Below are 15,985 nucleotides of genomic sequence, written 5' to 3'. Positions count from 1 at the left end.
TTCTGCCAGTATCCGTCTCCTACCTTCCAAACTTTACAGAAGCTCTTCTGCTTACCATGCAGAACTAGCACTCCTGAAAGAAAGGATATTGCGGAGACATGGCTTAGCCACAGCCTGGGGGATGTTTCCAGAATGAGATTTTCACTCTGCAGCGGAGTGTGCGCTGATATGAAACTTCCTGGCAGATTAAAACTGTGTGCCCGACCGAGACTCGAACTCGGGACCTTTGCCTTTCGCGGGCAAGTGCTCTACCAACTGAGCTACCGAAGCACGACTCACGCCCGGTACTCACAGCTTTACTTCTGCCAGTATCCGTCTCCTACCTTCCAAACTTTACAGAAGCTCTTCTGCTTACCATGCAGAACTAGCACTCCTGAAAGAAAGGATATTGCGGAGACATGGCTTAGCCACAGCCTGGGGGATGTTTCCAGAATGAGATTTTCACTCTGCAGCGGAGTGTGCGCTGATATGAAACTTCCTGGCAGATTAAAACTGTGTGCCCGACCGAGACTCGAACTCGGGACCTTTGCCTTTCGCGGGCAAGTGCTCTACCAACTGAGCTACCGAAGCACGACTCACGCCCGGTACTCACAGCTTTACTTCTGCCAGTATCCGTCTCCTACCTTCCAAACTTTACAGAAGCTCTTCTGCTTACCATGCAGAACTAGCACTCCTGAAAGAAAGGATATTGCGGAGACATGGCTTAGCCACAGCCTGGGGGATGTTTCCAGAATGAGATTTTCACTCTGCAGCGGAGTGTGCGCTGATATGAAACTTCCTGGCAGATTAAAACTGTGTGCCCGACCGAGACTCGAACTCGGGACCTTTGCCTTTCGCGGGCAAGTGCTCTACCAACTGAGCTACCGAAGCACGACTCACGCCCGGTACTCACAGCTTTACTTCTGCCAGTATCCGTCTCCTACCTTCCAAACTTTACAGAAGCTCTTCTGCTTACCATGCAGAACTAGCACTCCTGAAAGAAAGGATATTGCGGAGACATGGCTTAGCCACAGCCTGGGGGATGTTTCCAGAATGAGATTTTCACTCTGCAGCGGAGTGTGCGCTGATATGAAACTTCCTGGCAGATTAAAACTGTGTGCCCGACCGAGACTCGAACTCGGGACCTTTGCCTTTCGCGGGCAAGTGCTCTACCAACTGAGCTACCGAAGCACGACTCACGCCCGGTACTCACAGCTTTACTTCTGCCAGTATCCGTCTCCTACCTTCCAAACTTTACAGAAGCTCTTCTGCTTACCATGCAGAACTAGCACTCCTGAAAGAAAGGATATTGCGGAGACATGGCTTAGCCACAGCCTGGGGGATGTTTCCAGAATGAGATTTTCACTCTGCAGCGGAGTGTGCGCTGATATGAAACTTCCTGGCAGATTAAAACTGTGTGCCCGACCGAGACTCGAACTCGGGACCTTTGCCTTTCGCGGGCAAGTGCTCTACCAACTGAGCTACCGAAGCACGACTCACGCCCGGTACTCACAGCTTTACTTCTGCCAGTATCCGTCTCCTACGGAAGAGCTTCTGTAAAGTTTGGAAGGTAGGAGACGGATACTGGCAGAAGTAAAGCTGTGAGTACCGGGCGTGAGTCGTGCTTCGGTAGCTCAGTTGGTAGAGCACTTGCCCGCGAAAGGCAAAGGTCCCGAGTTCGAGTCTCGGTCGGGCACACAGTTTTAATCTGCCAGGAAGTTTCATATCAGCGCACACTCCGCTGCAGAGTGAAAATCTCATTCTGGAAACATCCCCCAGGCTGTGGCTAAGCCATGTCTCCGCAATATCCTTTCTTTCAGGAGTGCTAGTTCTGCATGGTAAGCAGAAGAGCTTCTGTAAAGTTTGGAAGGTAGGAGACGGATACTGGCAGAAGTAAAGCTGTGAGTACCGGGCGTGAGTCGTGCTTCGGTAGCTCAGTTGGTAGAGCACTTGCCCGCGAAAGGCAAAGGTCCCGAGTTCGAGTCTCGGTCGGGCACACAGTTTTAATCTGCCAGGAAGTTTCATATCAGCGCACACTCCGCTGCAGAGTGAAAATCTCATTCTGGAAACATCCCCCAGGCTGTGGCTAAGCCATGTCTCCGCAATATCCTTTCTTTCAGGAGTGCTAGTTCTGCATGGTAAGCAGAAGAGCTTCTGTAAAGTTTGGAAGGTAGGAGACGGATACTGGCAGAAGTAAAGCTGTGAGTACCGGGCGTGAGTCGTGCTTCGGTAGCTCAGTTGGTAGAGCACTTGCCCGCGAAAGGCAAAGGTCCCGAGTTCGAGTCTCGGTCGGGCACACAGTTTTAATCTGCCAGGAAGTTTCATATCAGCGCACACTCCGCTGCAGAGTGAAAATCTCATTCTGGAAACATCCCCCAGGCTGTGGCTAAGCCATGTCTCCGCAATATCCTTTCTTTCAGGAGTGCTAGTTCTGCATGGTAAGCAGAAGAGCTTCTGTAAAGTTTGGAAGGTAGGAGACGGATACTGGCAGAAGTAAAGCTGTGAGTACCGGGCGTGAGTCGTGCTTCGGTAGCTCAGTTGGTAGAGCACTTGCCCGCGAAAGGCAAAGGTCCCGAGTTCGAGTCTCGGTCGGGCACACAGTTTTAATCTGCCAGGAAGTTTCATATCAGCGCACACTCCGCTGCAGAGTGAAAATCTCATTCTGGAAACATCCCCAGGCTGTGGCTAAGCCATGTCTCCGCAATATCCTTTCTTTCAGGAGTGCTAGTTCTGCATGGTAAGCAGAAGAGCTTCTGTAAAGTTTGGAAGGTAGGAGACGGATACTGGCAGAAGTAAAGCTGTGAGTACCGGGCGTGAGTCGTGCTTCGGTAGCTCAGTTGGTAGAGCACTTGCCCGCGAAAGGCAAAGGTCCCGAGTTCGAGTCTCGGTCGGGCACACAGTTTTAATCTGCCAGGAAGTTTCATATCAGCGCACACTCCGCTGCAGAGTGAAAATCTCATTCTGGAAACATCCCCCAGGCTGTGGCTAAGCCATGTCTCCGCAATATCCTTTCTTTCAGGAGTGCTAGTTCTGCATGGTAAGCAGAAGAGCTTCTGTAAAGTTTGGAAGGTAGGAGACGGATACTGGCAGAAGTAAAGCTGTGAGTACCGGGCGTGAGTCGTGCTTCGGTAGCTCAGTTGGTAGAGCACTTGCCCGCGAAAGGCAAAGGTCCCGAGTTCGAGTCTCGGTCGGGCACACAGTTTTAATCTGCCAGGAAGTTTCATATCAGCGCACACTCCGCTGCAGAGTGAAAATCTCATTCTGGATACATTCACTCTATTTACTTTGAAAGACTTCAGGTTCCACTTGCTACTGTACAAAGTGTTATTCTGCTACTGCTATTTCGGTGTTACGACACTGGCAAACACTGGCTACATGTTCGACGGCATGTCACGAGAAAGATTCACGAGGCTGATTCACATGAACTTAATTATTTATTACCGTGTAAAAGATGCGAGATATGGAATAAGAGAGATGTAGTCTTCGGCCCCTATTGTTCAGTCAACACATCGAGGGCGCAGTGACAAAATAAAACAAAGTAATAAAAGTATTCTAGCAAATATCCGTAGATCCTTAGTTACGCTTGCTAGGTCACATAAAAGGCCATACACCCGGAGAAGAGTGTCTTTATTTATCACAAAGTATGCATGATAGGTTTTGGAATGATGTATTTACAACATCATAAATCCAACTGCAAAGATAGCCCAAGGACAAGAGCGTTACTAGTTGTGTATGTGACATGAGATGACAGACTAGCCAGCCGGCCGCGGTGGCCGAGCGCTTCTACTCGCTTCAATCCGGAACCACGCGACTGCTACGGTCGCAGGTTCTAATCCTGCTTCGGGCATGGATGTTTGTGATGTCCTTACATTAGTTAGGTTTAAGTAGTTCTAAGTTCTAGGGGATGGATGCCCTGAGATGTTAAGCCCCATAGTGCTCAGACCCATTTGAACCACTTTTTGAATAGACTAGACAGGTAGTCATCTGATGTTACTTACACAGCTGATAACGTTCTTGTCCGTGTGCCACTTTTGCACTTAGATTTTTGAAGAGGGGAATTATTCCGAAACGCGCTGTGCATATTCTGTGATCACTAGTTCACCTGCTTAGCTGAGTGGTAACGTGCCCGCTTCTCAAGGAAGTTGGCCCGGGTTCGATTCCCAGCCTCGTTGGAGATTTTCTCTGTTCTGGGACTGGGTGCTGAGTTATTTCGTTCTCATCACCGGCTCGCAATTCGCCCAATGTGGCGTCGACTGAAATAAAATTTTCAATTGGCTGCCGAACTTCCCGCCTGGGGCCTCCCGGCCAACGATGCCATACGCTCATTTCATTGTTTTGTGATCAATAAAGTCATTCTTGAACTGCTGTATGACTATTTATGCGACCAAACCGGCTTAGCTACAGATATAGGGATATTTAAATAAAAGTTCAAGACTAGGATTAAAATTTAGGGTGAAAGATATTAAAGATAAAACTCGCTAATGACATTGCTGTCCTCCGTGGAAATGAAGAAAAATTACAGGACTTACTGAATGGAGTGCACAATCAAATTAGTACAAGATATCGACTGAGAGCAAATTGAAGGGAGACGAAAGTAATGAGAAGTAGCAGAAATGACTACAGTGAGAAGCTAAAACATGAGAATTGGTGAGCATGAAGTAGACGAAGTTAAAGCCTTTTGGTACTTAGGCAGCAAAATAACCCACGATGGATGAAGTACGTAGGACGCAAGAAGCAAATAACACTGGCACAAGGGGCATTCCTGGTGACGGTAGGCATTAATTTGAGAAAGAAATTTATGAGAATGTAAATTTGGAGCACAGCATTGTATAGTAGTGAAACATGGGCTGTGGCAAAATCGGAGATGTGGTAACACAGTGAGTAATGTGGGTGTTCAAGGCATTGAAATTTCATCGTCCTATTGCTGGGAAACCAGGACGAAATAGACTTGAAGTGTTTGAGATGTGGTGTTACAGAAGAATATTGACAAATTACGTGAACTTTTAAGATAAGGAATGAGGAGGTTCTGCGCAGAATCATCGAAGAAAGTAGCATGTGTGAAAGATTGACAAGAACAAGGACAGAATGGTAGAGATAATGTTAAGACAACAGGGAATAATTTACATGGTACTAGGAGCTGCAGAGGGTAGGAGCTGCAAAAAGGAATTGCTGAACGAGAAGTCCAGCACTAATTGTTTTCATTCCCTTACACAGCTGATGGTTGTTCATATTCGCCATTGTGAACACATTTTATGGATTACAGAAAGGCTGTAGTGGCCATAGTTCCTGTTCCTTTCGACATGCATGCATGATCCGAAGGAACATTGCAGCGTTCTCTTAACACCAGAGGCATTGCAATATTGTAGTTATCCTCCAATACTTGGAAGCGACTTCTACTTAAAATGTCCTCCCATGTATGGGAATTACATAACGTGCGTCCGAGTAAAGGTTATGACGCAGGAACGACGACACATGGAAGTTTGGGTCTGGCTGGGAGGAGTTCACAGTTACCCAAAGTGGTTAACGCGACCGTTCATGCGAAGCAGAAAATTCTGAAATGCAGTGAAATTGACGTTTTTTCCAACTTTCTGAATGTCGATAATTGATATGCAAATTATGCAGACTGATATGTGGATAAAATTAATTTTATTTGAAAATAGTGTATTCCTTTACTTTTATTAAACATTACCGGATAGTGACTGCCAGAAAATGAAGTACTTGTAAGAGTCTTATTTATTGACAATTACGTTTAGCTGGGCTGGCAGTTTCACAGACAGACAGCAGTTCAAAGTGAGCCGAAGGGTACCATTAACGTAATGCAGGCAGAACAGCGTTAGCCGAAAGCTGTTGTGTGTAATGGACAGGATGATCGTATGCTCGTGACGAGCTGACAAAAAGCGGAAAAAGATAACGCTACGGCCATCTGGGCGGCCACAGCGGTGTCGTTGGAATTCTGCACAAGGTGACCGCCGCTCCCACGTGCCTCATACGTTTTACCCTAACGCGTTTTTCTGCAGTGAGGAGGCTGTACAGTACAGTAAAGGTGCCAGAAGGCTGGCCACAACGAGCCTTGGACCAAGAATGCAGGAAAGACGGCACCATTCTGCCGACATGAAAGCAATACCTGTGGACACAATGCAGGATCTGTGAAAGCTACGGGTAATTATGGCTCTATGCGCTCAGCAGAACATTTCGTCCGAGGTCTGAGTGAGAGGTGTATATGTATATACAGGTGCCCCATTTATCTTGACCACCCTGCATAACTATTTATCCAGAAGCAAATCACAAAATGTTTCAAGCAAATGTTCTTTAGCCGTCCGGGAGACGTCAATCGTCATGATTGCCTTCGTTGTAGCTTTGTTTTTTTAGAAAGATATGAACAGCTGTATGACTTTTTAAAATGGCACCCTGTATTTTTTATTAGGTAATTCATTTCCCCTCTTAAACACCTATTCAAAAATCTATGACGGTATACCAGTCACAGAAACACAACGTTATTAATCCCACAACACATCATTGACGTTGACGCTCCCAGCGCTTAGTGTATGTACTCGAGGTAATGGAACACATCCACGCGCTGACGTTGACAGAGAACAAATGTAAACATAAGTGTAGAATGCACATTCCGTCAACCATCGTCAGTAGAAGAATTGTGTGAGTAGAATGTACACCAACGAGGAGAGGGTAGAAACGCAACTCATCTACCGGGAATGTAAGTTAGCAGAACAGTAATTGCAATACTGTTTCCGTACGTACGGGTAAGTTTAGTACAGTTGTTTAGTCCATTTAAATACTGTTGTATTGAGTAGGCATATAGTAAAGCCTGTCCTGCCTACAAACTGCATCGACATAACGTTTCTTTTATTGTTGTTGTTGAAGGTAGGTGAAATGCTACGCAGGCAGCGGAACTGTACAGAGAGCGATATCCTGACAAGAACCCACCTTCTCGGCGGATGTTTTCTCGTCTTGTTGCGACACTCCAGGAAACGGGAAGATTCAACCCAAGCCAGCTCAACCGTCGTAGCACTCGCACAGACGAAGGTGCCGAAATTACTGTTCTCGCTTCTGTTGCTACGAATCCACATGTGAGCACACAACAGCTTGAACACGAGATTGGATTTCCTAAAACCAGTGTATACCATAATCTTACACGTCACCGGTTCGATCCTTATCATGTTCACCTTCATCAAGAAATGCGTGGGAATGACTTCCAGAATCGTGTACAGTTGTGTCAGTGGGCACAGCAGCAAATCCACGCCAACCCGAACTACTTCTCCAATGAAGTGACATAAAACGTCACTCCAAGTTTCCACACTGGGTTAATGAAAATAAAAGTTAAGTTGGTTGTTTTAAGTCTTCAACTGTTCTGCATAGTCTCCCCCCGCCCCCCACACCACCCAAATTGTCCGCCTGCTTAGTTGAATGGTAACATGCCTGCCTTCCATGCAGCGTGCCCGGGTTCGATTCCCGACCGGATTGGTGATTTTCTCCGCTAGTGGACTGAGTGTTACGTTGTCCTCAACATTATTTAATCCTCATCGCCGGCACTCAAGTCATCCAATGTGGCGTCGACTGGAATAGGACTTGCACTCGGCGGCCGAACTTCAACACATGAGACCTCCCGGCCAGCAATACCATACGATCATATCATTCCCCTCCCCCCGCGCCCCACCATCAATTATGTACAATGATCAGAACGTTGGTAGAACCAGAAGGATATGGCACAAAAGGCTTTCTTTGCAATGTTGTTCCACTCGAAGCTCACCTCGCATGTTCTTTGGACTTCACTTCTTTGGACTTATGGAAACATAGGAGACCCGTTTTTCATTTTGACGCTTTGCGATAGTTTGGTATTAATAAAACAAATTTCTGTCAGCCATGTTGAATTTGTCCGAGAAAGACTTGTTTACGTTTTACATTTCAGTCAAGACGCGGCAGATGTAAACGATTCTTTATTCCTTTCCGAGTCAAAGAGTGTGGGACAAACTTCGCAAACATTTTTATCTCCTTCAAAACTTGCTGGAGACTGTTTTGGACACTTGGTGTAGAGTTGTTCAGTTTGTTGCTCCGTTGTGATTTGCCATACAACAACCTTGACACACTGCGGGAGCAAATTCACTACGTAACACTGTCTCTTCACAACTGACTTGTCGAATGCACATCCGTCGTTTACAAATGTTAGTTCAGGTGCCACCGTTGTTACTGCGCTGACGTCTCTTACAGTGATTAGCCAAAACACAACGACCACCTGATTCATGGCTTGTTTGTCCGGCTATGGAACGATATACTTCACTGATTCTGCGTATCAGGAATCCGACAATTTGTTGGTTGGAATTATACGTCTACGCTCAGGTCACGTAATTCCCGTAACTAACAGGCTGCTGATTTGAGTACGCGGTGGTGGTGCCGCATAGCGACCCTTATGGTTGCATATGGTTTACATGAGGCGAATTTGCTAGCCGAGACATCAACGTTATTTTACTGTAATCATCCTCAAAACACTGTAGTACGAATCTGGCTCCAAGGCATGGATAATTATACTAATGAAAGTATAAGATATCCAGCATGAAGGAATGTAGGTGGTTCGCAGCTGTCAGTCTTCGATAACTACCACAGGTCCCACGTTAGCGCAGGAAAATGTCTCCCATAGCATTATACAGCTCCCACCAGCCTGGCGTCCGTGGCGCACTGCAAATATTGAGCCCCGTTCATCTCGATGGCGGCGTTTGTGGAGACGACCATCGCCAAAGTGTTGCAAAAACATGATTCACTCGAAGAGACGAAACTTTCCATTGATCGACGGTCGAATCCCGATGGTCCTATAACCACTGCAGTCGTAATTTACGAATTTGTTGGGTCAACATGTGAACACGTAGTGGTGGTCCACTGCGATGCTCCACGTTCATTAGTGTAGGATGAACGGTGGGCTCCAAAATACTTGCGCTCTTTCGGCAGAAGTGGCACAGATCTCCAACTCCCTTACTTTTCATAGTAGAGAAGCCTCCGAACCCCACATCCTGTGAAGAGTCATGGACGTCCAACCATTTAGCACCTAGTGGTACTTTCATTGTCCTACCTCCTTCCGTAGCGCGAGAAGATTCGACGAGCTTCGCCGTTTTCGAGATACTCGATCACAGGATCTGCGTAATAATAATTTGCCCTTGTCAAAATCGCTTGTCTCCGTGGATATCGCCATCTGGAGCCCATATCTTCGCTGGAGTGATCCCTCGGACGTGTCTGCTCCGCTTACATACTTTTGTTACCTTGTCATGTGCACGCAACAGCAACAGTCGGCGTACAACGTCGCTATGGGCAGTGGTCATAGCGATTTGGCTTATCGGTGTTTACACCAGGAATAAAATCACTAACTTTCTGAACGTGGGGTGTATCCAAGGATTTAGGAGTGGAAGTGTTATTGAACTATATGAAACTACAGATAAAAATCGATGAGTCATCACAATAATTTTGTACACAATTTACAGTGGTACTGAGTCGTTAGAGGATCACTTTGCATTGTCCTTCACTGAGGATAATGCCGTTTTTCGAAATCAGGGGGCCAGTACTTGTGTACTTACCGGCGTGCGAGCGCAGCGTGGAGTAGCGGCTGCGGCTGGAGGTGTCGGGTGTGACGGACGGCACGTCCGGGCTGTGCTGCGCGTCCCGCGGAAGGACAGCGCTGCTCGCCACCGGCGTCAGGCTCAGCAGCAGGTCCTGCGGGCAGGCGGGCGGCGCCCACGCTATAGGCAACACGGCGCGCTGTGCCTCGCTGCTGCATACTCACTTGTCAGCCCGACGGACAAATACTGAGTCACTGTATGAACTACAGGGCGGCGCAAGAAATGTGTTACCATTTTGTTTTTGAATACAAACTTTATTTTCAATACAATCTGAAACGAACATATACTACAATGAAGAGCCGTCCATGGAGATTTCTTCTAACTCAGCACATTGTCAATATGTCCGCCATTTCGTTTCCTAACTTCCTTCAAACGAACACTGAAGTTAGTGATTACCCTACGGCACATGTCTTCCGTAATTTCACTGCAAGCATGAGGAATACGTTTTCCGAGCTGCATTATATCACGTGGACGTTTCGGGAAATTTTTTTCCTTTAGGTACACCGAAAGACAAAAGTTACGTAGATTGAGGTTTGGACTATTGGGGGCCCTTTTTTGTTTTTCATTGAAGCGACCTGGAAACCTGAGTGAAATGATCCGCATGTCGAAATGCTGGTGTAAAAACTCCAACACAGTGGTTGCCAGATGTGGCCTTGCTCCATCTTGCATGAACCACTGCATGTTGGAGGGTAAGGTAGTAGCAAGAAGCTGTGGAATGAAGCTATTGCGAAGCATGCTCAAATAACCCTCGATGTTCACAGTTTCTTCAAAGAAAAAGGGTCCAATAAGTCTGTGACTGGAAATTGCTGCCCACGCTGTAATCCTCGGAGCATAATGTTGTCGTTCATGAAGCACTTGTGGGTTTTCAGTGTTAACCACACCGTCTAAATATAAATGCACCTTGTCTGAAAACCAAATGTTGTTGAGAGTTTCTTCCCTATCCTCCGCCCACTGAGCAAACAGTAGTCTCTGCTGCTTGTGATCTTCAGTGAGCTTCTGTGCACAGGTCATCTTGTATGGGTACATATAGAGGTCACTTAAGAATGCGCTGAACGGAGCGTATGGATATTCCCAGTTGCACTGCAGCGTTTCTACACAATATCCCGGGACTTCTCTGTATAGCAACTCGTACCGCTTCAATATTCTCCGGCGCACGAACAGGCTTAGGCCGAGGGCGCCTCACTTCCAATACTGTTCCTTCCTGTACAGATTTATCGTACAACTTGTGGATGGTCTTCTTGTAAGGGACCCACCGTATGTTAAACAGTTGAAGACGCCTCTTAGTCACAACAAGGCTTTTCGTTTCATGAAAAGTAACAACTGCCGATCGTTGCTGTGTCGTCAGCCCTCCATCGTCAGTCATTGCTGCTTACTAGTCTCCTAGCGGCAGTATCGTGAATTACACGTCATTTAGTAACTCAATTGTTTTTCCACGCTCTGCTGGTTGTGCTGTCGAGATCCCAGCGGGATATCTAATGTGCGTCGTAAATTGTGAAGGAAACAATTGGTAACATTTCGTGCGCCACCCTGCAGTTTCTCCAGGAGCAAAATCTCCGAGGCTGGGTAAGTTTCACGGAAGCTCGAAATTTAGTGCGGACGTCAATGCGAGATGCTTTTAATAGGTTCCACAATGAAACATTGTCTCAAAATATGGTAGAACACCCAAAGAGATTCTGGTCGCATGTAAAGTACACCGGTGGGAAAAAAAAGTTAATACCGTCACTGCCCGATAGCTATGGAAATGTTACCGATTATGGTCCCACTAAAGCGGAGTTACTAAATACAGTTTCCCGTAATTCCTTCACGAAAAAAGACGAAGTATATATTCCAGAATTTTAAACCCGAACAGCTGTTAGCATGGATGACATAAAAGTAGACATCTTAGGTGCTACGAAACAACTCAAATAACTTAAAAAAGGCAAGTCTTCTGTCCAGATGGTTTAGCAATTACGTTCCTTTCACAGTACGCAGACACAATAACGCCGTTCTTAGTAACCACATAGAACCGCTCATCTGACGAAAGGTCTGTTCCTAAAGACTGGAAAGTAGCACACATCACACCAACATTCAAGAAAGGAAATAGGAGTAACCCATTGAATTACATACCCATATCACTGACCTAAATTTGCAGTAGGATTTTGGAGCATATGCCGTACCCGAACATTATGAATCACTCTGAAGAAAATGACTTATTGATACATAACCAACACGGATTCAGAAAATATCGTTCTTGTGCAACACAGCTATATCTTTATTCCCATGAAGTAATGAGTGCTGTCGACAAGGCATCTCACATCGATTCCATATTCCTAGATTTCCAGAAAGACTTTGATACCGTTCCGCAAAAGTGACTATTAATCAAATTGCGTGCATATGGAGTATCGTCTCAGTTGTGTGACTGGGTTCATGATTTCCTCCCACAGAACTCTCAATTTGTAGTGCCAGATGGTAAATTATCGAGCAGATTAGAAGTGATATCTGGCGTTCTGCAACGTAATGTCAAAGGCCCTCTGCTGTTCCTGGCCGGCCGGAGTGGCCGAGCAGTTCTAGGCGCTACAGTCTGGAACCGCGCTGCTGCTACGGTCGCAGATTCTAATCCTGCCTAGGGCATGGATTTGTATGATGTCCTTAGGTTGGTTAGGTTTAAGTAGTTATAAGTTCTAGGGAACTGATAACCTCAGCCGTTAAGTCCCATAGTGCTCAAAGCCATTTGAACCATTTTTTGCTGTTCCTGATTTACATAAATGATCTAGGTGATTATGTAAGCAGCCCCCTTAGATTATTTGCAGATGACACTGTAATTTACCGTCTAGTAAAATCATCAGACGATCAATTCCAATTACAAAACGATCTAGGGAGGATTTCTGTATGGTGCGAAAAGTGGCAATTGGCACCAAAGAAAAGTGCGAGGTCATCCACATGGGTACTAAAGAAATCCGATAAATTTTAGGCATACGATAAATCGCACAAATCTCAAGGCCGTCAATTCACTAAATACCTAGGAATTACAATTACGAGCAACTTCAATTGGAAAGACCACATAGATAATACTGTGCGGAGGATGATACAAAGATTGCGCTTTGTTGGCAGAACACTTAGAAGATGCGACAATCAAACTAAAGAGACACCCTACATTACACTTGTGCGTCCTCTGCTGGAATATTGCTGCACGGTGTGGGATCCTTATCAGGTGGGATTGACGGAGGACATCGAAAATGTGCAAAGAAGGGCAGCTCGTTTCGTGTAATCGCGTAATAGGGGTAAGAGTGTCACTGAAACAAAGGCGGATATCTTTGCGGCGAAATCTATTTATGATATTTCTATTACCAACTTTTTCTTCCGAATGCGAAAATATATCGTTGACACCCACCTACGTAGGAAGAAATTATCATCATAAAATAAGAGAAATCAGAACTCGAACGGGAAGATTCAGGTGCGCCATTCGAGAGTGGAATGGTACAGAAGCAGTATGAAAATGGTTCGATGAACCCTGGATTGCAGAGTAATCATGTAGATGTAGATGCAGATGTAGAGCCTTCACACCTGGTGGAACTAAATGGTACTATCTTACACGGCCCCGGATTTTCGTGGGGACTGCCGAGGTAATTTGATATGTGTAACACATGAGAAATCAAATGTGATGCAATAACTCATAGGGTTGACAATCTCCGGCTGTACAAAATGGTGCGCTCCGTAAATGCGTCGTTGTGTACTGTCCTACATCTACAACCATACTCCGCAAGACACGCAACGGTGTGTGGCGGAGGGCACTTTACGTGCCACTGTCATTACCTCCCTTTTCTGTTCCAGTCGCGTATGGTTCGCGGGAAGAACGACTGTCTGAAAGCCTCCGTGTGCGCTCGAATCTCTCTAATTTTACATTCGTGATCTCCACGAGAGGTATAAGTAGGAGGAAGCAGTATATTCGATACCGCATCCGGAAACGCACCCTCTCGAAACCTGGCGAGCAAGCTACACCGCGATGCATGGCGCCTCTCTTGCAGAGTCTGCCACTTGAGTTTGCTAAACATCTCCGTAACGCTATCACGGTTACCAAATAAGCCTGTGACGAAACGCGCCGCTCTTCTTTGGATCTTCTCTATCTCCACCGTCAACCGATCTGGTACGTATTCCACACTGATGAGCTATAGTCAAGTCTAGGTCGAACGAGTGTTTTGTAAGCCACCTCCTTTGTCGGCGGTTTTCTAAGGACTCTCCCAATGAATCTCAACCTGGTACTCGCCTTACCAACAATTAATTTTATATGATCATTCCATTTCAAATCGTTCCACACGCATACTCCCAGATATTTAACAGAAGTAACGGCTACTTGTGTGTTCCGCTATCATATAATCATACAATAAAGGATCCTTCTTTCTATGTATTCGCAATACATTCCATTTGTCTACGTTAAGGGTTAGTTGCCACTCCCTACACCCAGTGCCTATCCGCTGCAGATCTTCCTGCATTTCGCTACAATTTTCTAATGCTGCAACTTCTCTGTATACTACAGCATCATCCGCGAAATGTTGCATGGAACTTCCGACACTATCTACTAGGTCATTTATATATATAGTGAAAAGCAATGGTCCCATAACACTCATCTGTGGCACCCCACAGGTCTTGGAAAAAATCATGTACCTGGGAGCCTGCGTCTAATAATTTCTGGGTCTCATGAACAAATAAACCGAGTTGATTCCTACAGAGTAGATTCTGGGTTTCCAAAAACGACATGATCCTCGAGCAAAAAACATGTTCTCAAATTCTGTAACAGATCGACGTCAGAGATCTAGATCTATAGTTTTTCGCATCTGCTCGACGATCCGTCTTGAAGACTGGGACTACCTGTGCTCTTTTCCAATCATTTGGAACCTTCCGTTCCTCTAGAGACTTGCGGTACACGGCTGTTAGAAGGGGGGCAAGTTCTTTCGCGTACTCTGTGTAGAATCGAATTGGCATTCCGTCAGGTCCAGTGGACTTTACTCTGTTGAGTGATTTCAGTTGCTTTTCAGTTCCTTGGACACTTATTTAGATGTCAGCCATTTTTTCGTTTGTGCGAGGAACTATAGAAGGAAGTGCAGTGCGGTCTTCCTCTGTGAAACAGCTTTGGAAAAAGGTGTTTAGTATTTCAGCTTTACGCGTGTCATCCTCTGTTTCAATGCCATCATCATCCCGGAGTGTGTGGATATGCTGTTTCGAGCCACTTACTGATTTAACGTAAGACCAGAACTTCCTAGAATTTTTTGTCAAGTCGGTACATAGAATTTTACTTTCGAATTCACTGAACGCTTCACGCATAGCCCTCCTTACGCGAACTTTGACATCGTTTAGCTTCTGTTTGAGAGGTTTTGGCTGCGTTTAAACTTGCAGTGAAGCTCTCTATGCTTCCGCAGTAGTTTCCTAACTTTGTTGTTGAACCACGGTGGGTTTTTCCCGTCCCTCAGTGTTTCTCTCGACACGTAGCTGTCTAAAACGCCTTTCACAATTGCGTTAAACTTTTTCCATAAACACTCAACATTGTCAGTGTCGGAACAGAAATTTTCATTTTGATCTGTTAGGTAGTCTGATATCTGCCTTCTATTACTCTTGCTAAACAGATAAAACCTTCCTTTTTTTATACTCCTATTAACTTCCATATTCAGGGATGCGGCAACAGCCTTATGATCACTGATTCCCTGTTCTGCACTTACAGAGTCGAAACTTCAGGTCTGTTTGTTATCAGTAGGTCCAAGATGTTATCTCCACAAGTCGGTTCTCTGTCCCTACCACCCGTCCTAAACATCTTAGTGTCCCAGTCTATATCTGGTAAATTTAAATCTCCACCTAAGACTATAATATGCTGAGAAAATTTATGAGAAATGTATTCCAAATTTTCTCGCAGCTGTTCTGCCACTAATGCTGCTGAGTCGGGAGGTCGGTAAAAGGAGCAAATTATTAACCTAGCTCGGTTGTTGAGTTTAACCTCCACACATATTTCACAGGAACTATCCACGTCTATTTCACTACAGGATAATCTACTTCTAACAGCGAAAAACACGCCACCACCGGTTGCTTGCAGTCTATCCTTTCAAAACACCGTCTGTGCCTTTGTAAAAATTTCTGTTGAATTTATCTCTGGCTTCAGCCAGCTTTCTGTACCTATAACGATTTCAGCTTCGGTGCTTTCTATCAGCGCTTGAAGTTCCGGTACTTTACCAATGCAGCTTCGACAATCTACAATACCGATTGCTGCTTGGTCCCCGCATGTCCTGACTTTGCCCCGCACCCTTTGAGGCTGTTGCCCTTTCTGTACTTGCCGGAGGCCATATAACCTAAGAAACCGCCCAGTCCACGCCACACAGCCCCTGCTACCCGTGTAGCAGCTTGCTGCATGTAGTGGACTCCTGACC

General features: G+C 45.7%; 1 protein-coding gene across 1 annotated transcript in view; it reads right to left on the bottom strand.

Moving 5' to 3' along the window:
• Positions 1 to 15,985, bottom strand: part of LOC126275296 (discoidin domain-containing receptor tyrosine kinase B-like) — a 438,705-nt gene that overhangs the window by 57,450 nt on the left and 365,270 nt on the right. Inside the window, exon 11 of the mRNA XM_049977184.1 lies at positions 9,555 to 9,690. Coding sequence (XP_049833141.1) covers positions 9,555 to 9,690 — 136 coding nt within the window. The remainder of the gene's footprint in view (positions 1 to 9,554; positions 9,691 to 15,985) is intronic.

Source organism: Schistocerca gregaria, chromosome 1 (assembly GCF_023897955.1).
Source record: "Schistocerca gregaria isolate iqSchGreg1 chromosome 1, iqSchGreg1.2, whole genome shotgun sequence".
In the NCBI taxonomy this organism is placed as follows: Eukaryota; Metazoa; Arthropoda; class Insecta; order Orthoptera; family Acrididae; genus Schistocerca; species Schistocerca gregaria.
Note: the sequence above shows the minus strand (reverse complement) of the source record. Positions and strands in the feature narration are given on the sequence as shown.